General features: G+C 41.7%; 1 protein-coding gene across 1 annotated transcript in view; it reads right to left on the bottom strand.

Moving 5' to 3' along the window:
- Positions 1-25,192, bottom strand: part of RICTOR (RPTOR independent companion of MTOR complex 2) — a 182,060-nt gene that overhangs the window by 132,954 nt on the left and 23,914 nt on the right. Inside the window, exon 3 of the mRNA XM_054032098.1 lies at positions 16,341-16,438. Coding sequence (XP_053888073.1) covers positions 16,341-16,438 — 98 coding nt within the window. The remainder of the gene's footprint in view (positions 1-16,340; positions 16,439-25,192) is intronic.

Here is a 25,192-nt window from a genome sequence, read left to right as displayed (position 1 = left end):
TCAATACCAGCCTACAACCACCAACAGCTCATACATCTAATTCCTCAAAAAACACAGATGTAAAAATCTTACCTCTAATCAGCAAGATTAAGAAACACGCTTCTAGAAAAATCTATAATGTATTTATCAAGAAAGAAATATAAAGATCAGAGTTAAGTTGTGCAAGTGAGAAATTTTGAGGATTTGGAGGATACATCTTAAGTGAAATCTGCCTACAAGTCTAACCTTTCCCTTTCCCATTTTACCCTCCTCTGTGCTGCCATTACTACTAATACTGGGGAATGGGCAGTCTTGCAGGTAAATTTGCCTAACAAGCTCAGCTTGCGTCTCCTAGGCTATGGCTACACTGGCCCTTTACAGCGCTGCAACTTTCTCGCTCAGGGGTGTGAAAAAACACCCCCCCTGAGCGCAGCAAGTTACAGCGCTGTAAAGGGCCAGTGTAAACAGTGCCCCTGCGCTGGGAGCCGCACTCCCAGCGCTGTAAGCTAATCCCCTCGGGGAGGTGGAGTACCTGCAGCGCTGGGAGAGCTCTCCCCCAGTGCTGGTGCCGCGACCACACTCGCACTTCAAAGCGCTACTGCAGGAGCACTCCCGCGGCAGCGCTTTGGAGTTTCGAGTGTAGCCATGCCCCTAGCCCCCCTCCTTCCAACCTTTTTCCAACTCTTATGGTATGTCTACACTTAAAACACTACAGCAGTGCAGCTGTACCACTTCAGTATAGACACTACCTATGGCGATAGGAGGAATTCTCCCATCGGCGTAGTAATCCACCTCTCGGACAGTGGGTAGCTAGGCTGATATAAGAATTCTTCTGTCAACATAGCGCTGTCTACACTGGATTAGGTTGGTATACTACGTCTCTCAGGCCTGGTCTACACTACGAGTTTAGGTCGACTTTAGCAGCGTTAAATCGAATTAAGCCTGGACACGTTCACACAATGAAGCCCTTTCTTTCGACTTAAGGGCCCTTTAAACCGGTTTCTTGACTCCACCTCCGACGAGGGGATTAGCGATAAAATCGGCCTTAGCGGGTCGGAATTGGGGTAGTGTGGACGGAATTAGACGTTATTGGCCTCCGGGAGCTATCCCACAGTGCTTCATTGTGACCACTCTGGACAGCACTCTCAACTCAGATGCACTGACCAGGTAAACAGGAAAAGCCCCACGAACGTTTGAATTTCATTTCCTGTTTGCCCAGCGTGGAGAGCACAGGTGACCAAGCAGAGCTCATCAGCACAGGTAACCATGATGGAGTCCCAGGATCGCAAAAGAGCTCCATCATGGACCGAATGGGAGGTACGGGATCTGCTCGCCATATGGGGAGATGAATCAATGCTAGCTGAACTCCGTAGCAGTAAACGAAATGGCAAAATATTAGAAAAGGTCTCCAAGGCCATGAAGTACAGAGGCCATAACAGGGACGCACAGCAGTGCCGCGTGAAAATTAAGAAGCTAAGGCAAGCCTACCACAAAGCCAGAGAGACAAATGGAAGGTCCGGGGCAGAGCCGCAAACATGCCACTTCTACGCGGAGCTGCATGCCATGCTAGGGGGTGCAGCCATCACTACCCCAACCATGTGTTATGACTCCGTCACTGGAGAAACACACAGGGAAGCACGTCCAGGGTACGAGGAAGATGAGGATGAAGATAATGTAGATAGCTCACAGCAGCAAGGAAGCGGAGAAACCAGTTTCCCCAACAGCAAGGATATGTTTATCACCCTGGACCTGGAGCCAGTAACCCCCGAACTCACCCAAGGCGTGCTCCCAGACCCTGAGGGCACACAGGGCACCTCTGGTGAGTGTACCTTTGTAAATATTACACATGATTTAAAAGCAAGCGTGTTTAATAATTAATGATTAATTTGCCCTGGCAATCGCGGCCAGTACAGCTACTGGAAAAGTCTGTTAACATGTATGGGGATGGAGCGGAAATCCTCCAGGGACATCTCCAGAAAGCTCTCCTTCATGTACTCCCAAAGCCTTTGCAAAAGGTTTCTGGGGAGGGCTGCCTTATCCCGTCCGCCATGGTAGGACACTTTACCACGCCAGGCCAGTAGCACGTAGTCTGGAATCATTGCATAACAAAGCATGGCAGCGTATGGTCCGGGTGTTTGCTGGCATGCAGACAACATCCATTACCTTATCGCTCTTTGTTATCCTCAGGAGAATGATATCATTCACGGTCACCTGGTTGAAACGGGGCGATTTTATTAAGGGGACATTCCGAGGTGCCCCTTCCTCCTCTGCTGAACAGAAATGTTCCCCGCTGTTAGCCATGCGGTGGGGGGGAGGGGTGAAGTGATCATCCCCGATAATTGGGTGTGGGGGGAGGCGGGTTAGTTGGGTTTGTGCTGCATGTTAACCCAGAAACCCCAGCCCCTCCTTTTATATTGCAAACCCATTTTAAATGGCCAACCCAACGGGTGCTTGGTATGGGAAATGAGGGTGCTACTGTTTGAAACCATTCCCACATGTTAAGGTTAAAAAAGCCACAAAACTGTGGCTTACCATGGCTGCCTGCAAGCCGAAATCTGTTGCCTGGCACTGCGTGAGTGATCTCTCACACCAAACCGGCAGGCCCTCAATATAAGAGGAAAAATGCGACCTTGTAACGAAAGCACATGTGCTGCGTAATGTGAACAGCAAAATTTAACGTGAACGAGTGTACCCATTGTTCTCTAAAATTTGTCTTTTTTAACCACTTCTCCCTTCTCCTCCACCAGCTGCAAATATTTCTCCTTCACAGAGGCTAGTGAAGATTAGAAGAAGAAAACAGCGGACTCGGGATGACATGTTCACGGAGCTCCAGATGTCCTCCCACGCTGAAAGAGCGCAGCAGAATGCATGGAGGCAGTCAATGTCAGACTACAGAAAAGCACAGTATGAACAAGAGAAGAGGTGGCGGGCTGAATCGCGGGATGAACAGAGCAAGTGGCGGGATGAAGATGATAGGTGGCGTCAGCTTGCAGACAGAAGGCAAGAGTCGATGCTCCGGCTGCTGGAGCATCAAACTGATATGCTCCAGCATATGGCTGAGCTGCAGGAAAGGCAGCAGGAGCAGAGACCGGCACTACAGCCCCTGTGTAACCAACAGCCCTCCTCCCCAAGTTCCATAGCCTCCTCACCCAGACGCCCCAGAACACGGTGGGGGGGCCTCCGGCCACCCAGTCACTCCACCCCAGATGATTGCCCGAGTATCAGAAGGCTGGCCTTCAATAAGAGTTAAAGTTTTAAACTGCAGTGTGTCCTTTTCCTTCCCTCCTCCCCCACCCATCCTGGGCTACCTTGGCAATTCTCCCCCTAGCTGTGTGATGAATTAATAAAGAATGCATGAATGTGAAGTAACAATGACTTTATTGCCTCTGCAAGTGGTGCCCGAAGGGGGAGGGGAGGGGAGGGTGGGGTGGTTGGTTTACAGGGAAGTAGAGTGAACCCGGTGGGGGGGGGGGGGGGCGGAGGGTTCATCAAGGAGAAAAACAGAAATTTCACATCGCAGCCTGGCCAGTCACAAAACTCTGTTTCAAAGCTTCTCTGATGCGCACCGCGCCATGCTGTGCTCTAACCGCCGTGGTGTCTGGCTGCGCATAATCAGCGGCCAGGCGATGTGCCTCAACCTCCCACCCCGCCATAAATGTCTCCCCCTTACTCTCACAGATATTGTGGAGCGCACAGCAAGCAGCAATAACAATGGGGATATTCTTTTCACTGAGGTCTGAGCGAGTCAGTAAGCTGTGCCAGCACGCTTTTAAACGTCCAAATGCACATTCCACCACCATTCGGCACTTGCTCAGCCTGTAGTTGAACAGCTCCTGACTACTGTCCAGGCTGCCTGTGTATGGCTTCATGAGCCATGGCATTAAGGGGTAGGCTGGGTCCCCAAGGATAACTATAGGCATTTCAACATCCCCAACGGTTATTTTCTGGTCCGGGAAGAAAGTCCCTTCCTCCAGCTTTCGAAACAGACCAGAGTTCCTGAAGATGCGAGCGTCATGAACCCTTCCCAGCTATCTCAGGTTGACGTTGGTGAAACGTCCCTTGTGATCCACCAGGGCTTGCAGCAGCATTGAAAAGTACCCCTTGCGGTTTACGTACTCGGTGGCTTGGTGCTCCGGTGCCAAGATAGGGATATGGGTTCCGTCTATCGCCCCACCACAGTTTGGGAATCCCATTGCAGCAAAGCCATCCACTATGGCCTGCACATTTCCCAGAGTCACTACCCTTGATATCACCAGGTCTTTGATTGCCCTGGCAACTTGGATCACAGCAGCCCCCACAGTAGATTTGCCCACTCCAAATTGATTCCCGACTGACCGGTAGCTGTCTGGCGTTGCAAGCTTCCACAGGGCTATCGCCACTCGCTTCTCAACTGTGAGGGCTGCTCTCATCCTGGTATTCTGGCACTTCAAGGCAGGGGAAAGCAAGTCACAAAGTTCCATGAAAATGCCCTTACTCATGCAAAAGTTTTGCAGCCACTGGGAATCGTCCCACACCTGCAGCACGATGCGGTCCCACCAGTCTGTGCTTGTTTCCTGGGCCCAGAATCAGCGTTCCACGGCATGAACCTGCCCCAGTAACACCATGATTTGCACATTGCTGGGGCCTGTGCCTTGTGAGAGGTCTATGTCCATGTCAATTTCCTCATCACTCTCGTCGCCGCGCTGCAATCGCCTCCTCGGCTGGTCCTGGTTTTGCTTTAGCATGTCCTGGTTCTGCATATCCTCCAGGACAATGCGCATGGTGTTCATAGTGCTCATAATTGCCGCGGTGATCTGAGCAGGCTCCACGATCCCAGTGCTATAGTGTCTGGGCTGAAAAAAGGCGCGAAACTAGTATCTGACGGACGGACTGAGGGAGAGAGGGGCAAGTGACGACATGGCGTACAGGTACAGGGAATTAAAATCAACAAAGGTGGCTGTGCATCAGGAAGAAACAAACAACTGTCACACAGAATGGCCCCCCCCAAAGATTGAACTCAAAACCCTGGGTTTAGCAGGCCACTGATTTCACTGAGGGAGGGGGAAAGCAAATGAATACAGAACAAATCTATTTTTTACATCTTAAGCTGGCAGACGACAGTGCAGCATGACTGATAGCCCTCGGCATCTTCTGGGTGCTTGGCAGAAAATACTGGGCGCTTGGCAGAAAATAGCATACTACTACTGATAGCCATCATCGTCGAGACTGCCCAGGTGCCCATGATTGACAGCCACTGCAGCACGACAACGATGGATACCAGTCATAATATACCATCTTCTACCAAAAGGCAAGGGGCTGCTGCTGTGTGCAATGCAGCCCCACGTCTGCCAGTACCCAGATCGCCGATGAAGGCTACCAGTCATACTGCACCGTCAACTGCCAAAAGGCAATTACCTGCTGCTGTGTAGCAATACAGTACCACGTCTGCCGACACCCAGAGGACATATGGTGACGGTGAGCTGAGCTGAGCGGGCTCCATGCGTGGCGTGGTATGTTGTCTGCACAGGTAACCCAGGTAAAAAGGCGCGAATCGATTGTCTGCCGTTGCTCTGACGGAGGGGGAGGTGCCTGACGACATGTACCCAGAACCCCCCGCGACACTGTTTTGCATCATTCAGGCATTGGGATCTCAACCCAGAATTCCAATGGGCAGTGGAGACTGCGTGAACTGTGGGATAGCTACCCACAGTGCAATGCTCCGGAAGTCGACGCTAGACTCGGTACTGTGGACGCGGTCCGCCGACTTAATGCACTTAGAGCATTTTATGTGGGGACACACACAATCGGCTGTATACAACCGATTTCTATAAAACCGGCTTCTATAAATTCGACCTAATTTCGTAGTGTAGACATACCCTCAGGGGTTTGGGTTTTTCACACCCTTGAGAGACGTAGCTATATCAAAGTAAATTCTTAGTGTAGACCAGCTCTCAGAGAAGAAAGGAAACTAGGACAATACCATGTCTTTATCAATAGCCTGCAATTAGAATGATAGCCTGGCGTAAAACTGTAGACAGGAATAGGGCTGGTTTGGGAGTAGAGTAGGGATGTTTATGAGAGAAGTGGTGCTGTGGAGCTGGGAAAACGGAGCAGCAGCATCATGAAAAAAAGTGGTTGACAATGGAAGTACACGATGGACACTGGGAGATCTGTAAGCTCTTGATCACTAAGGCTTTGTCTACACTGGAAACTGAATGACAAAACTTCTGTCGTTCAGGTGCATGAAAAAAACCACCCCCCCAAATGACAATAGTTTTGTCTATGAAAAGCGTCAGTGTGACCAGTGCTTTGTCGGCAGGAGAGCTCTTTCCTGCTGACAAATAGCAGCTACACTGCACACCTTTTAGCGGCACAACCATGTCGCTAAAAGGTGCGTAGTGTAGACAAAGCCTAAAAACCAACTTAGAACAAAGTTCAGGTTGCCTGTCGGTATCTCGTGCACCTCCAGAAAGTCAAGTTCAGCAAAACTCAAAACTTCTAAAACCAAGAAGTACAGAATTGAGGTAAAGGCCAATGTAACCTTAACTTTGACTTCCTTGGGCTACTAGTAATAATTCGCATGCACTTCAGATGCACTCACTGTGTAAGGTGTAGTTGTGTTGAATTATGCAGGAATTAGATGGAGCAGCTCGGCTGAGTTCTGATTGTTATATAAGGTGATGGGGGGGGGGGGAAGGAATATGACTCCACCCCCCACCTCACCGCCGTGCGTGATTAAAGGAAAGAGGTGCACGAGTACTTTCAAAGATCTAGTATACCTCCTTTTCAGCACTGTGTTGCTTAGGTTGCATTAGTAGCAGGGCTTCTTCTTGCAATGGGGCTAGAATATAAGTGTGGACTATGGGCTTAATGAAAAGTGAAATTTAGCGATAAGTGGTACTGCATGCATAAGGTGAAGGGGTTGTAAAATTTAAACAGATGTGAGGGTTTTTTCTGAGTAGGGCAAAGCGCTTGAGTGTAGAGGAGGTGCAGGTAGCTCCTGTTTAGTACAACGCAAAGGCAGAGTGTAGGTATGTGTTAAGATTTTGTGGAATTGTACTTTAACTCTATTTCATGGTTTTCTGCCTTTGAGATTTGCTAAACTCAACTTTCTGGAAGAGCATGAGATGAGATAACACAGAATTAATGTCGTCCAGTGGTAATCAAGTATGTCAGTGAATTTGCTTCTTTTGTCAATTGGCCCCCCAAAGGCAGGGTAAATGTCCAGTGACTGAGACAAATTTTGGCTGGGGACAGGAGAAGAGTGTTTGCAGAATGTGTCAATCTTAATAGTTTTTTCCCCACTCCAAGGGGCTTTATCTCAGAAATCCCTTGGTAAATGGGGATCACCAATCCTACCCTGCATACCACATTTCAAGATATTCTGAGAAGCCATGTGGATTTCAGAGCACTTAGAGAGTCTAAGCTTTAAAACAGAAAGTTGATTTTAACCTTATGTGGCTGAAAATCTGCTATAATCACAGAATTGTAGAACTGGAAGGACCTCGAGAGGTCATCTAGTCCATTCCCCTGCACTCAAGGCAGGACTAAGTATTATCTAGACCATCCCAGAAAGGCGTTTGCCTATCCTGCTCTTAAAAATCTCCAATGACAGAGAGTCCACAACCTCCCTAGACAATTTATTCCAGTGCTTAACCACTCTGACAATTAGGGAGCTTTTCCTAATGTCCAACCTAAACAAACGTTGCTGCAATTTAAGTCCATTGCTTCTTATCCGATCCTCAGAAGTTAAGGGGAACAATTTTTCTCCCTACGCCTTGTAACAATCTTTTAAGTACTTGAAAACTGTTATGTCCCCCTCCATCTTCTCTTCTCCACATTAAACAAACTCACTTAAAAAAAAATTCCTCCTACATCATGTTTTTTAGACCTTTAATAATTTTTATTGCTCTTCTCTGGACTTTCTCCAATTTGTCCACATCTTTCATGAAATGTGGTTCCCAGATTATGTAGTGTTATTTTGACAAATAAAATTTGCAGAATTTTAAAATATTGTGTGCAGAATTTTTAGGCGCAGAATGCCCCCAGGAGTAATAAATACTTGTGGATTATACTATGAAAGGTCATGTCATCCTCATGAGGATATCCCAAATGGATCTAACAAAGCACAAAAAAAGTATTTAAATGCTTTAATTCTGTAGCCAAAGTATGTTTTCATATTCTTCTTCACAGGAGATCCTTATTTCTTAGGCAACTGAGAATTCATAGATTCATAAAGTTTAAGGCCAGAAGGGGACCATAGATTATATCATCTAGTGTGGCCGCTCTATCCCAAGCCTTACATTTCACCCAGTTACCCTGTATTGAGCCCTGTAACTTAAGTTTTGCTAAAACATTTATTCCAGGAAGACATTCAGTTGTGATTTTAAGACATCCCAGGGATTGGGAATTTAACAATTCTATTTGTGGTTTGTTCTAATGATTAATCACCATCACAGTTAAGAAAATGTGCCAAATTTCTAATTTGATTGTCTGGATGCTAAAGCCATGCATAATTTTTTATTATACCTTTCTCTGCTAGATTAAAGAGCCTTTAGTACCTGGTATTTTCTCTCTCTGAAGGTGCAACATTGTAATCAAGTCACCTCTCGTTTTGTTTATAGGCTATGTTTATACTCCAGCTTGTGTCAGCATAACTTACGTTGCTCAGGAAGGTGAATAAATCATCCCCCTGTGTGATATAAGTTACACTGACATAAGCGCCAGTGTGGGCAGTGCTGTGTTGGCGGGAGAGCTTGCTTCCATCACTTGCGGCGGCTGGAATAGCTAAGCCAATGTCTTAGAGCGGCTAACTGGTGCTGTAAATTCTCTAGTGTAGCTGTGCACTAAGCCTATCACTGTAAGGCATTTTCTTTAGTTTGAATCAGTAGTGATGTAAATGTGACTGGTGGACCCTTATCTGTTGGCAAAATCCGTATCTAAAAGTGTAATTAATTTTCAATCCTTCTCTTGACAAGTCAGTATGGTGATGTGACTGCATTAATTTTCTAGGTTAGATATTGGCTATACGTTGATCTGATCTGCCCTTATGTTTATAATACATAGTCTTTTACATGTTCTAGGTCCTCTACTAACAGTAATGCATTAGATCCATCATCGTAATGGACAATACAGGCTCTGTCGGAGCTTGCTTAGTGGGGAGAAGAAACCTAGGAATAAGTATCTGGTCACTGTTTCTGTTATATTTAAATTGTATTGCTATAGTTAAATCTCTAATCTTGCCATCATGAATTATTTTTGAGTAATTATTGACGTTGCAAAATCAAGTACTCAAAATTAAGCTATAGCCAGTATTAAGGTTGCTTATAAATACTCTGTGCATAAGTATTTATTATGATACTGTGTTTAATATAGACACTAGCTTGGTAGAATTTATTTAGATTAAATTCCTCCTGTATTGGAACTGTACTGATTATAAAATTAATTTGAGTTTTAGTGAGTCCTGGCATTTGATGATCCACATAAGAAACTGTCAGTTACTTAAATATTTACAAAAAATATTCATGACTGAGGATATTTAGCGGGAGCATGCCAGATGATTGGAATGGTCAGTCCCTTTTCTTGCACGTATGGCTAAGAAATTCCATTCAAAACATGTTACTGTATCTGTTGATCAGCTGAACTCCAAATGCAGGTTTCAAGCACAAAACTGGTGGGTGAGTCTGTGTTTCAGTTGGCCGGAGAAGCAAAGATTTACAACTGAAAAGCAGTTAATTTGAGAAACACTCTCAGTTCTGTAGATGTTGGGTGAATTTGTTGCCCTCAACTAAAGTTCTAAAACACTGGGGGCAAATTTAGGCTTGTATCAAATCATGATGATAATACTTTAAGTGTGCAGGACAATCAGACATTTGATCCATAATGTGTCAATATTATGAAATTGATAGTGAGTCCAGTATTAGTTTACAACAAGTATTGTTGAGAGGACAACTGAATTTTCTGAAACATTTTGAATAAAATAGTTTAACTCTTCCAGGGAAAACAATTAAATCAATCAATTTTGAAGTTTAGCCCCGAAAGGTGTGTTTTGTTTTTTTTGTATGTGTGTTTAGCATCTTTTAGCTAAACCACCACAGTTACTGCAAATCAAAGCACTAGTGACTATGATAATACAGAGTGAGTGTAGTTTTGAACCCAGAATTCTGGGTTCTAAATTTTAAAATTAAACGGGGGGAAAAAATCCTGTTTGGCATAAATCTTCATTAGAAATCATGTCCACCAAACCTAATAGCTTTCTTTGACAGGTCAACAAGCCTTGTGGATGGGGGGGGGGGGGAAAAGCGGTAGATGTGATATATCTTCACTTTAGTAAGGCTTTTTGATACTGTCTCGCATGGTCTTCTCATAAACAAACAAGGGAAATACAACCTAGATGAAGCTACTGTTAGGTGGGTGCATAAGTGGTTGGAAAACTATTTCTAGAGAGTAATCATCAGTGGCTCACAGTCAAGCTGGAAGGACATATCAAGTGGGGTCCTGCAGGGATCAGTTGTGGGTCCAGATCTGTTCAGTATCTTAATTATTTAGATAATGGCAAAGAGAGTGTACTTAAAGTTTGCAGACGATACCAAGCTGGGAGAGGTTGCAAGTACTTTGAAGCATAGGATTAAAATTCAAAATGATCTGGACATATTGGAGAAATGGTCTGAAATAGGATGAAATTCAATAAGGACAAATGCAAAGTACTCCACTTAGGAAGGAACAGTCAGTTGCCACACATACAATATGGGAAATGACTGCCCAGGAAGGAGTACCGTGCAAAAAGTCCAGGGGTCCTAGTGGATCACAAGCTAAATATGAGTCAACAGTGTAACATTGTTGCAAAAAAAGCAAACATCATTCTGGGATGTGTTAGCGGGAGTGTTGTAAGCAAGATGCGAGAAGTAATTCTTCTGCTCTACTCTGTGCTGATGAGGCATCTAGTGAAGTATCGTGTCCAGTTTATATATAAACAGAAGCAAACAGGAAAAAATATTGATTCTCTGATTTGGAAATAAAGGTAAGCCTCATCTCATCCTATTCATTGATTCTTTGAACATAAAATGGTAAATATGCCCAGAAGTCACCTGTTCCAGGAAGAGATAATCAAGTATTAAAATAGAAAATCATTTCTACTGTACATCTAAAATAGACCACATTTACACCTTCATTTTTCCTTACTAAAGAAAAATAAAACCAGAAGATAGGAAAGCATAATGAATTAAAGAGTAAACATCTAGTATCTCTAAATATCCTGGGACCAACATGGCTACAATAACACTGCCTATAAATAAGAAACTGGCAGTTGGTATCTGGGTCAGTATGTTTTCTAGGGTCACATAACTGTGGCTCTGCCCAGGGTTCTAAATTCTTGGCTTGTTACTCAGCTCTGTCAGTCATATCCAGCAGACAGTCTCAAGTGTGGGGATCTATAAGATTCACCTTAGCAGTAAACTATTTCTTCAAAATATTTCACATATACACTCATATCTAATATGTTTTTTCATTTTTTATAAATAAGTCAAAACTGCTTTTTGAAGAGAAAAAGTACACACTTTGCAAAAGTAAGTCTTAGGAATACCAAATTGACATAAAAGCAGAAATATTTAGGCTATTTTCAGTGGGTTGGAATTCTATAATCACTTAAAAAAAGTCTAATCTTTTGCAAGACACTGAAAACCTGAGTACCTAACCCCAATTATGTCATTCATCTTATTTCAAAGTTTCAAGACATTGTTTCTAGCTTCATTCAAAACAATTATATGATATTTTCAATAAATATACAATATCTCTGTAAAGAGCCAAATATTTCATATATATTTGTCAAGGGAAAAAAAGATCTGTCAGTGTACAAAACAGTGTTAGAAGTTGGTCTACTTACAGTTCTGCCACTAATTGCTCTTTCCTAATCTTCCTGCCCACTAGATTTTCACGGAATTCTGAACTAGGTGGAAGGAAACCATCTTTGTCCTTCGGCCTGTGGATGATATCTGTGCAACCGAAGACACTAACAGTATATTTGGATGCCTCGAGCCTCAAATTTTGAGACCATAATTACTGCGAAGTTTGGTAACTACAGTATCAAAGAACAGGAAAGAGACTGCACAACATGGCTACAAAGTATTGGTCCTCAGCTGCAATTCTCAAGAACCACAGCTGGCATAGGAATTGGGATGTGAAAATAATAGTTCTAAAGGAAGCCAAGCTATATCCCGATGAGTTTCAGGATCGCTAGTGTCTCTATGGGAAATCTCACTTTCATGTCAAAGTTAAACAAAATTTAAAATAAGTCTAGGAAACTGAGGTAAGGCTTCTGATCTGCCTGTAAAGCACTATACATATTTTAAAATATTAAGTATGAAATGGCCCAGCTCACATTTGTGTGCTAAAGACTCCATGATGCTCAGACATCTAGGTATTACACATTAAGCATTTGCAAAAATGATTTTATGACATAAGGAATAGATTGAGGCAGTTAACAGTACAATATAAATAACAAGGATAGCTCAGTGGTTTGAGCATTGGCCTGCTAAACCCAGGGTTGTGAGTTCAATCCTTGAGGGGGCCACTTGGGGATCTGGGGCAAAATCAGTACTTGGTCCTGCTAGTGAAGGCAGGGGGCTGGACTCAATGACCTTTCAAGGTCCCTTCCAGTTCTAGGAGATGGGATATCTCCATTAGTCCAGTGGATAGTGCACTGCACTCAGATTCAGGAGATTTGATCCTGTTCCTGGCTCTGCCGCTAACCTCGCTGGATGACCTTGGGCAAGTCACCTCACCTCTCCATGCCTGTTTCCCCTCCCACTCTTTGTCAAGTCCATTTAGACTGCGAGCACATCAGGTAGATTGTTTCTTATTATGCGTTTGTATAGTGCCCATATAATGGATTTATATTTGAAAGCTCAGGACAGGTCAGAAGTTCAACTCTTTTTTGATACTTGAAAAAAATTTAAAGTAGAAATCTATGTCTTTTTTCTGACTGGATCCATCATTACTGTCCCTATGTCTATCAGGGTGTGCATCGCTAACATTTTTAATGAGATGAGAGAATAGAAAAGGTTTAAAAATTCTTTTACAAGTGTGGTTGGGGCCTGGCCTTCAATCAGGAAGCCCAAATTCACAGTGCACTTCAACTGCTCTGAGCCACAAGTTGCAACAAGCCACTTTTATTACACTAAAAGAGTATGGTAGGAATTTGATGGCATCACAAGCGGTGTCAGAGAGAAGTCTGTTTTTATACTTCTTGGGAGTTTTTGAACCCTTCCATTCATCTACAACACTTCTTTTTGGTGCAGAGGGAGTACTTGTGAGCTGTAATCACTGAAACTACAGATTCTAAATCCAGTAGATAAGAAATCAAAACCCCGTTTGAATTATTTTTATCCTTTTATTCACAAAGTTCTTTGGTGGCACCCACTCTGCCCACAGACACCAGGATTTTCTGTGATTGATGGTAGCTCTGCCAGAGGGTGAAAAAAAATCTATTTTTAGGACAGAAAAGAATTTTTTGTTCTTATCAAACTCAAACTCGTAAAAGGTCTTTCTTGTTTATGTAGCATGTACACTTGGATAATTCTAATCTCCCAGATATTAGAGAACAGGAAAAACAGAACACTTCTGGTTTTGAATTGAGAGAATCCCACTTGATCTGGGGTAAATTATAATTCTTCAATCCCCACTACAGTGTGAATCAATTCACTGGACATTATAGACCACTGGCATTAAATAGCCTCCCCTAAACTGTCCCAGATTCTTCTGAAGGGAAGGCAGAAACTCTGCCCCTCTATGAGAGGAAAGTTGCAATTGCTTATGGGATGCAGCAATAAGGGTATTTTTCTGAATTCTGATGAGCTGGAAGGGTGTTATTTGGCTCTTTTATTTTGACTTTGATAAATTAGTGTAAATTATTTAAAATAAAGAGGAAGAACTTTTGATGCGTGTGTCACGAAAAGGAGCTCTGGATGGGACAGCTGGTTCAGGACAGATTTCTGAAAAGGAAGTCTGGACAAGAATAGTTGAGAATTATCCAAAGGGGCAAAAATCTCAGTACACTCTGCAGACTCTCCAAATTCTCTCTAAAGACTAAGCCTGCATGAAGCGGGTGACAAGAGGTTCAGAGCTGACTTGGAAGAGAGATTTGTCAGTGGTACTGAGGACGATTGGCTCATTTAGCATCTTCTGTGCTTAGTACACAGGTAGATGTAACTTCATTTGTGGTATGAAGAGCTCTTGCTGTAGTGAAGGGAACTATGGGTGAAGCTGATCTGCTTGACTGCATTGATGCAGACAGCACTGATGCATAGTTCAGGCACTCAATTCAAGTTTCTACTTCGAGAATGCACACTTTAAAGACTTTGGATTGGCTTCTGGACAGGTTTCAAGGAGTCTGTTGTCCTCTATGTAGCCTAACCGCTCTGCATGAGAATGAAGCAGATTTGACAACCCGCACTGTAGTTGGAACCAGCGGCATGCACAGGTACAAAAAAATTGGCTGCTTTTGGAGGGGCACTTTCTGTGCCCCTGCGACTGAAGGAGCTGCCTTTCCTTCCCCTCCACCCTCCACTCCTGCCTCCAGAGGAGCTGCCTCTCCCCACCACGGCCCATTGGCGCTGGCTCTCCCTCCTTCCCCCACAGCCCTGGGGCCAGAGGAGCTGTCATCTCCTGCCCCGGACTCACGCCGAGGAGCTGGCTCTCCCCACTACAGCAGGTGGAGCTGCCCAAGGGCCAGTGGAGCTCTCTCCCCCTCCCCAGCCCCAGGGCTGAGGAGTTTGCTCTACCCACCCCAGTGGAGTTCTGGGCCCCTGCTGATTTCGGAGGGAGGGGCTGTGCCCCTGTTTGCCCCCCACCCCTTGTGCACGCCCCTGGTTGGAACTTAATAAAAAATAGTTGATGTACATGTAGTAATAGAATCCAGATCATTTCCTTAGCTGTGTTGATTTTACAGTGACAGGAATAAGTATTTTAGTCACTAAAGATAGCAGATATAACTCAAATATACATAATGTGAAATACAAAATGTGTCATAATTCCTATTCATTTCCTTTTATCAGGAGTTTTTTTTTTTTTTTTTTTTTGGTATTTAATGTAGAACAACTAAAAAGTTATCTGCATAATCCTTTCCATCATAGATTTCTGAATGAAATTTCCGTCAGATTTTTCCTTCCCCAACAACACTCACTGAAACTTTCAGTCAAGAGACTATATTTTCAAGCTCATATAATCACCCCCTTAAAAGTAGGAGTTTTGAAGTACCATGAGTAAGTATGGAATCAATGTAACTGGAAAGGGATTAGCTTGATCAAAAGAGACACTAATTACATTTTTTAAAACTTTTAATGAGTCAATTTTCCATACAAAATCAGGATCTAATATACTACCAAGGCATTTATATACCGCTCATTATTTTGGCATTTAAGCACCAGTCACCTGTATTGAAGTGACAAAACTATAAATCATATCACTGTGAACCAACAGTAAATATAAGTAGGGGGAAAAAAGGCTTCTTACCTAACCCTCTCCGTTCTAGTCTACCCAAATTCTGCTTTTGAAATATTTCTGCTTCCTGTTAAGACCAAGCCACAACTCTTCTCTCTGAACTGCTCTACTGGCTATCCATTGCTCTGTGCATTTCTGCCTTACATTCAGGGCATGTCTTCACTACCCGCCGGATCGGCGGGTAGCAATCGATCTATTGGGGATTGACTTATCGCATCTAGTGAAGACGCGATAAAATAGATCCCCGATGGCTCTGCTGTCGACTCTGGAAATCCACCGCGGCAAGAGGCAGAAGCGGAGTCGACGGCGGCGCAGCAGCGGTCGACTCGCCACTGTCCTCACAGCCAGGTAAGTCGACCTTAAATACGCAACTTCAGCTACGCTATTCACGTAGCTGAAGTTGCGTATCTTAGGTCGACACCGCCCCCCCCCCCCCCCCCATAGTGTAGACCTAGCCTAAAAGGTACAAGTCTGCCTATATCTGAATTCGTCTCCTTTCACTTTCCCCAGATCTCTGGGAACACTCCCTCTATCTCCTTTTCCTCCCACCCCCGAAACATCTCCATTCCTTTTTCCATGCAACTCCATTCCCCTCTCAAACCTATCCCAGTTTTGCTCATGTAATTCAAATCTCCACTAAAACTCACTTCTGTCACACAACCCATGAGTGAATTAAAGAAACAAAAATGCAGCCATCAAGAGGTAAGTGAACTAATGCATGATCTTGTTTGTTCTCTCTTGCCATGGTGTCACATCTAAATTCTGAATGGTAAACTCTTTGCGGCAGGAACTATTGTGAGGCTCCTAACAAACATCTGGTATAGTACAAATAATATAATCATTAAAATATCTGACCACTAAACAAGCTGTACCAGTTAAGTTCTTACCTTAGTAAAATTATTCAAGTGGCCTAGTTTTCTCATATTTGAAACACCTTGTAATTTGGCCACATTTTGGAGAATCTCCCTCAAGTTATCATACGGTTCTGCAAAAGAAACAGATTGGTAGATACGATTCAGAAAAACAAGCATTCACCACGTATTTTCCCAAACATAATAGGTACCCTGTTTATTTTTCCTGCTTTTGGTTAAGGATCTAGCCTTTTTTCTTCAAAGAGTTCTGATTTGGCTTCTGCCTAGAACCACAATATCATATTTGAGTTTCCAGAGTAAGCGGCACAAGCCCAAGAAGTGGACACACTCCTGTTTCAAAGGAAAATTTTAGCAATACCCTGTTATTAAGCAAACTTCAGCAAATGGTAAATCTAGATATTTATATATTCTCCAACACTACAATACCTCACAAATCTTAATTAATTTATCCTCAGCACCTCTAAGAGTTAGGGAAGTATTACTTCTTATTTACAGACTGTGAACTAAAGCACAGAGTGAGTGACTTGGTCAGTGTCACACAGGACTTTTGTGGTCAAATTAGGAAGTGAACCTGTTCTCCCAAATACTAGTGCAGTGCCTTAGCCAGAGGCTATTCTTCCATGATGCCAAATTGTAGGCATGAATTGTTTAACAGCAGCTGTACCACATTCAATACAATATTCACCTTCATAACTTTTCTGATATTAATACCTTATATTTCCCAACCAACCACAGGCCATACCACAGCTGGAGACGGACCATTACATCCCCATCCACTAGGAAGCAGCAACAAGAAGGAGTTTGCATGGGGGTGGATCTATAGTAATCTCCAGATTCAGGGAACTGCTTTTCTAAAGCAACCAAGACCAGCTACAACTGAGAACATGGGACATTAGCCCTTTCAAGTAATCCTATCACAGAGTGGAAAAGACTTATTAGTGAAATATTTAATGCATTTTCTACTGTCTTAATTAAACTTGCAGCTGGAAAAAAAGGACAGCAAGCACCTTCTGACCAGCCAGCGCTGTGCAAATGAGTTTGAAAATGACTGCCCTAATCCCCCATAACTCCACAAACGTGTTAGTGGTCTCTGTTGTTCAAAAAGAGATTTACTGCAGATCACAAAATCTGAATAAATGGACAAGTCTCTACTCAAGACATACCCTGAACTGATGTAGAAGAACACGGCACTAGCCTGCCCTACCACTAGGAGATGCAACCTTTACTCCAAACAGTCTAACTTCCAACTGAACAGTCAGTAAGCATCATCAATCAGATAACTGGTCAAACACAAAGGATAGCTTGGGGAGGGAGTGTATGGTAGAATGTTATGCATCAGGGTTAAACCAAATAAAACCCACTAAACAAACGGAGGTTGATAGAAAAATTTTCTACACATGTGTTTGGATACCACATCAAAAGCATTTACTTTTCAGAGGATCATACAATTTAAAGATGGAAGAGAATCTGTTGGCAGGTCCATCATGATCCAAGTTCAGGATTGTTCTGTATAGTTTATTTTTCTAGCACAGGGGTCAGCAACGTTTGACACGCGGCTCGCCAGGGTAAGCACCCTGGCGGGCCGGGCCAGTTTATTTACCTGCGGACGCGGCAGGTTCGGCCGATCGCGGTCCTCACTGGCCGCGGTTCGCCGTCCCGGGCCAATGGGGCGGCGGGAAGCGGCACAGGCCGAGGGATGTGCTGGCCGCGGCTTCCCGCCGCTCCCATTGGCCCAGGACGGCGAACTGCGGCCAGTGAGGACCGCGATCGGCCGAACCTGCCGCATCAGCAGGTAAATAAACTGGCCCGGCCCGCCAGGGTGCTTACCCTGGCGAGCCGCGTGCCAAACGTTGCTGACCCCTGTTCTAGCACTTTATCCAGTTTTAGATGCTTCAAGCTGTCAAAGCCATAACAAAGGAAAATTAAAGAGAATGCTGCCAGGGTATAGTTATGGTACTGCTTTCAGTTTAGGTCATAACCCCTAATTTCAGGGCTTTAACAGCCTGCTATTTGTCTTCTCTGAAAATATAATTTAGCTGACACCTATTCATTTGGTTTTTGCTTTTAGCATGGCATAGGTGGGAATTTCCCTAGCTCACAAAAGCTTTTGGACCTGTAACACTCAGCTGCCAATACTTCCAAGCCTTCTAAAATGATCAGCTTCAGTTCTCTGATAAATGGGGAGCAAAGAACTCCCTAAATGATCAGACTTAAGCCAATAAAAAAAAAGTTTAAACTTTGAGAGGAAGGCAGATGGGCAAATAGGAGTATAGTTATACCTTCAGAGTGGCTGAATTATAGGCAAGTACATTTCTATTTCTCTAATGATACAATAATTCTTATTCATATAGACTGCAAATCTTGAGAGAAATCTTCCTAAACTCATTTTCCAGCTTACCGAGGGACCAGAAAGTATCCCAAAAACTTTTCATGTAACTCAGAGTCCTGGATACTTTCCAAAATCCCTACCATCAAACGGGGGTGGGAGGGGGGAGAAACAATCCCCCAGTTAAGATCTCATTGCAGCACAATCTTGCTGTTCTGGAGAAGGGACTCCAGTATACGATCTACAATACAAGCAGGAAATTGAAAGGACAAGAGGTCTTTTCTATTACTTACTAAACTACAAAAATGAGCAAAACAATTTGGTCCATTATAATCTGTTCATACCAGCAATATGCAACTGCAGAAGGACCAGACTGATAAAAAATTACAGAACAACACCTCAGAATACACTAGTTCAGGAGAGAAATATGAAGTAGTCAGCATGTAGGTCAAGCATCATCAACTCAAACCTTAGTTTCAATCAATAATCATAGAGAATGGATTCTAACTACTGTAGGTAAAAGAGGTATGGCTCATTTTCATATCATTACCAGAAATAAACTTGAATTAAAAAAAAAACGTGTAAGATGAGAGAAATATCAGTGTGAGGGGTGGGGTAAAACAATACAGAGTGAACACAATTTAAGGAAAGTAATCTGGCTCAGCCTGGCTCTAACCATTCTTTTCCTAAATGCAATTGAGATATATATCCTCACCCTAACCAGATCTGAGGTTCTGCAGCTAACTGAATTCCCCTTGAATCAAAGATCCAAGATTCAGTGCAGGACTCTCTCCTTGACATCCCTGTAAATTCTTATATCATGGCAGCAGGGGGAAAGTCCAGAACTGGTGTGTGTATATATTTGCAAAATAATGGATTGAAATTTCCTATAAATAGTAGGAAAAGGTAGGAAGGTATGATTAGCAGTGTTGCCAACTCTCACGATTTTATCATGAGTCTCACAATGTTTAGTTTTCCTGAAACACTAGTTCCTGGAATCAAGTTTTCATTTAAAAAAAACAAAAAACAAAAAACACTTTTTTTGCCCTCCTGGTTATGGAGAAAAGCTTGAAAATGTAACAAACATCGTACACTAAAAATGCAAAATCAGAAAGCAAGAAGCATCCATATTTTACAAAATTCTCATGACTTAAGCACTTGAGGATGGAGATACCGCATTTACCCCACCAGAATCATAACACGAGTCAGATTCCATTCTCTAGCGTGTTCAGGATATCATCACAGAGCTCTACTTCAAAAAGCAGCCAGTGCAGGGAAGGACCACGAGCTGTGGAGACCTCACTCCCTGACCCGATAACCTCACTGCACCCTGCCCAGGGGGGGAATGCCTCACAGTTTGAAAACAAATGGTCTATAGTGCTAAAAGTGAGCTCGAAACAGAAACTTCCCTAAGGTCTTCTCTCAAGTAACTAAAACTAAAGGTCAGGAATTCCTTTCGCCTCACAAAATTTCGTTTAGAGACACAAAATGGGTGAGGGCACATCTTTTATTGGACTACTTTGTCTCTCTAATATCCTGGGACTAACGTACAACTACAATGCATACAGAAGTTCATTTAACAATTCTGATTAAAAATTATATAATTTTTTTCTTCCTCTCACTTTAAAAGGACCACAGAATTAATAAACAACCCCAGACAACCACTGTGTTATACTTGAATCACATGGAGATTACTCAAAGTCTGTGGGTGCAATGCAGTTGTTTGCAAACAAGGCTTTGAGAACAGCCTTCCAAACTCGATGCTGTCCACAGAAATTAAACAGAACATAAGGAATAATTTGACTATAAACATTCAATGGAATCAATCTTTGGTCAGAGTTAAGTAGATAGACAAATTATTTTTTGAAAGTGAAAGTTCTTCACAAGTACTCAGAGCTTATCATCAAGGTGCTCATGCAAGTTTGGAAGATCGTCACAAATCAGACTCATTAAAAAGTCAATAAACAATGTTTTATCAGTAAACAATAACCTGAGGCACTGCATGTGAATGAAGGCATAATCTTCGCTATCAATTTATTGAGGTAATGTCTGGAAGGAAATCAACTATTCACAATGATAATAAGCACTCTGAATTCACACCCACATGCATGTGAAGTCCAGAATTCAGAAACTACTCCAAAAATTTGAGTTCCTTCGCTCAAGTAGGCAATGCATCCGATTTCTAAGAATTATAGGTATTGTTCTCAGACACACCATGCTGCCCTTTTCATAGATGTGAATAGATTAAGGATTGTTTATTTGTACTTTGATTGGGGACAAAGATCAGAACCCCACTGTGCTAGACACTGTACACACAATTAAAAGAATCTCTAAAGACTTTACACTGAGTATATGATTTCCAGACATAAAAGATGGAATTAAAAAAAAAAAAAAAAAAACCACACACACACACACACACACCAGGGATGCAATCATAAATAAATAAATAAAAAGCATAAAACTCTACATTTCCTGGGTTTTAGATTATACTTAAAAGAAATCCAAATATGTTAAAAATACACAGTTAATGACCCAAACACACTTAACTCTGCCCTGCAGTGACAATGAAATAACTATAGGATTAGGATTAAGGCATTTTCATGTTTGGGATCCCTGATTAAACTAAACTGATTTTTAAATACTGGATTTTTTTTCCCCCCAATATATTTCCCCCTCACGCTGATGTGATGGAGCAGTACAAAGCTCCCAAAGATCACTGGTGAATCTGGATTCTAAATTGCAATTAATATATTAGTTTAAAGAGCTGTACTATTAAAATGAGCATTATGTGAAATAGAGGTACTTCTATTAGATAACTGGGACAAAGAAAAAGATTAACAGGTGAATTAATTTAAATCAAGGCAATTTAAATCAGCTTTTCCATTTGCAGGGTAGATAAAAAAATCATTGATTAAAAAAAATTAAAAATAGGTTTTTCCTCAAAAATCCAATTTAAAATAAAAAAATCCAAGCTAAAGATAGTTTTAATTAAGATACATTATAGCTCAAAGATCTCTCATCATGGAATAGGGATTTTAAATTCTAATTCTATAGTATAAGACAATATATTCATGTAATGTTTAAGAAAAGTTTTGTACATGAGTTCCAATAGTTCATGGATTAGGGACACAACCTTATGGGGTTCCACAGGCTTCTGTATAGATTTAGGTTTTTTTCTATATACCCAATGGGACTCGGTGCTCAGTGTAGAAGACACCATCAGAGATGCTTAGTTTTGCAGTTCTCAAACTGTAGATTTGTGTCTCCAGAGGTAACATGTTTGTTAACAGCAAAAATGTTTTTAAATAAAAAATAAATAAATATATAGAGGTGAGAAATAACAGACCTCAACTCTATTGTCCCTCTGCAAATTTGTGTACACAGCATCAACCCCTTACCTCTCTCTAAAAGTGCAAAGTTTCAAAAAGTTCAATGAATACAAGATTGTTAGAAGCGGAATAGATTTGGACAAGGAGAAAAAGTCTGGAGATAAATGTGAGAAGCAAGGGACATATGCTTTTTTGTTAAATTATATGTTTGCTGCTGAAGAAAAAAAAATCCAGAATCCATAACTGTTGATTTAGTTAAATAAAACAATTTAAATGTCTGTCTGGTGATGTTCTCCTCCTAATACAGCATGGCAAGAAAATCCTCCAAAATATTAATGATTAACCTGTTGAACTGGAAACAACAAGGAGTCCGGTGGCACCTTAAAGACTAACATTTATTTGGGCATAAGCTTTCGTGGGTAAAAAACCTCACTTCTTCAGATGCATGGAGTAAGAGTTACAGATGCAGGCATTATATAACACATGGAGAGAAGGGAGTACCTCACAAGTGGAGAACCAGTGTTGACAGGGCCTGTTCAATCAGGGTGGATGTAGTCCACTCCCAATAATAGATGAGGAGGTGTTAATTCCAGGAGAGGCAAAGCTGCTTCTGTAATGAGACAGCAACTCCCAGTCCCTATTCAAGCACAAATTAATGGTGTTACATTTGCAAATGAATTTTAGTTCTGCTGTTTCTCTTTGAAGTCTGTTTCTGAAGTTTTTTTGTTCAAGTATAGTGACTTTTAAATCTGTTATAGAATGTCCAGGGAGATTGAAGTGTTAACCTACTGGCTTTTGTATGTTACCATTCCTGATGTCCGATTTGTTTCCATTTATTCTTTTAAGTAGGAACTGTCCGGTTTGGCCAATGTACATGGCAGAGGGGCATTGTTGACATATACAACATTAGTAGACATGCAGATGAGACCTTGATAGTATGGCTGATGTGGTTGAGGCCTCTGATGGTGTCGCCAGAGTAGATATGGGGACAGAGTAGGTAACAAGGTATGCTACAGGGATTGGTTCCTGGGTTGGTGTTTCTGTGGTGTGGTGTGTAGTTGCTAGTGAGTATTGCCTACCGACAACCTCCCAACCTGAAGCAGAGGACTGGCCTGCCTCCCAAGGTCTGAGAGAGTGAGGGATCGTTTTCCAGGATAGGCTGTAGATCGTTGATAATGCGCTGGTGAGGTTTTAGCTGGGGGCTGTTCGTGATGGCCAGTGGTGTTCTGTTATTTTCCTGGTTGGGCCTGTCCTTTAGTAGGTGATTTCTGGGTACCCGTCTGTTGAATTGGAGATATTTCTGAAGTCATTGGGAGGTGAACTATCTGCTTCAATTACCTTTGGTAAATGAAATACCCAAACAATCATTCATTCTCTGATACAGCTGTAAAACTAATCTGAAAAGTTTTCAAAATAAATCATTGTTTAAAAATGTATATATAGTGTATACCTTCTAAAAATGAAACCTACATCTAATTTCTGAGTTGTGAAGAATCTGTATTAAGATTATAACAAACAACAAGAATGCAATTTTATGTAGAAAACCATGGATTAAATCGAGTCTTCCTGACTAGTGATTTAAATCAAATCAATTCTGTCCATTTGTACTTCAGATATTTTCTAAAAAAGGGGCACTCTCATTGGCAGTATAATTGTAAATCAACATGATTTAATGGTTAAGTAGAATCTTTATACTACATTTGGTACATTTTTTTTTTTAACCTAGAAGGGTACACTATATCACATTTATTTAAGCAATTATATAACTTAATATTTTCAAATTCTTACTAAATTGTGCATTTTTAGTATGTTAGAAAAATGAATAACTAACTTCTCTCTCATTATTTGCGTCAAGAGCATTAGGACGGTAACTGGAATTTAATTAAAGACATAAAACTGCATATAAAATGTATTTTTATTAAAACAAAATAACCGGAGGTGTTTTGGATACATAAACATCTTATCAAAATATGTTACATAGTTACAACTAAATGATTTATTAAACAGAGAGATTAATTGTACTCATTGAATTAAACTGATTATTTCAGGGCAGCCTGGGAAACTTTTCAAATACATCTAAGTAAAAGTAATGGGAGAATAAGTCCCTACTTGCTCAAGTCTCTTGAAAATGAGAGAACAGTCTCCTAAATTACATAGGCTGTCCTCTCCTCGTTTTTATTCATAGACTGGAAGAGGGAAAAAAAAAAAGTTTTCCAGCTTTTTCAACTCCCAATTTTCCAACTTTGAATTAGTTCAAATGAAAAGAAATATTCTTTTTGTGCCTGTTGAAGAGGCTACTGCTGTCAAAAGCTGGTTTAGTACTTCAACAAACTCTGCGCATGTGCTTAGCTAATGACATCCACCGGTCCAATGGTGTAACTTTTTTTAAAAAAACATTAGCTGCTTAAATGGTTATTACAATTGGCATGACTGATGTGCATCTAATTGTCACCAATGTCATAGCTGAATCATCTTCTTTAGCAGTTAGGCATCTACCCTGGTACTCTGGGTTGAAAATATTGGCAAGAAAATGAGGAGTAGGCACTTGATCCATCTGCTTCTTTATAGCCTGCAACAGAACTTTGTTGCTGGTTTTTTTCTTTCTTCGGTGTCTCTTCAAGTTCTTTCAAAATTGCAACAGAATCAACAATCTTTCTGCAATTTATTCAAGGCTATGCAAATATGTTTCAGTATGGTCAGGATATCTTCCACATTTCTCTTTAGTCTGATGTTGACTATTGTGGTGTGATAGTTCCATCTGTGTTGTCATGATTTTCTTCACAAATTGTCTACCATCTGATGTATGCTTACTTGCAACACTGTTGGTGATACCAGTAGATGACTCAAGCTGTAGACATAATGGGCATTCATAACCTCTGATGTCTAAGATGGACCCTGAAACAAAAATGGTTAAAAAAAAATTAAGTCACTAACTCAGAGTATTATTCAATGACAGCTTTAAAAAAAAAAAAAAAAAGACATTGTAAATGAAAGATTCTCCCCTACTGCAGATGTTTGTAACACTGTTTAAATGATATAATTTAATCTAAACGAAGTATTATAGGGAATAATAAAAATAAATAAATCATAAGGATTATCTAAGTCTGTTTAAATCCTTATCTCTAGCAACATCCCAAACAGTCTGAAAACAGTTAAAATTCATAAATTGCCTAATAAAAACATTACTTTTAAACAGAAAAGCTTCACCTGGG

The sequence above is a fragment of the Malaclemys terrapin genome, chromosome 6 (genome assembly GCF_027887155.1).
Source record: "Malaclemys terrapin pileata isolate rMalTer1 chromosome 6, rMalTer1.hap1, whole genome shotgun sequence".
In the NCBI taxonomy this organism is placed as follows: domain Eukaryota; kingdom Metazoa; phylum Chordata; order Testudines; family Emydidae; genus Malaclemys; species Malaclemys terrapin.
The sequence above is the reverse complement of the archived record's forward strand: the minus strand, read 5'-3'. Positions and strand labels throughout refer to the sequence as shown.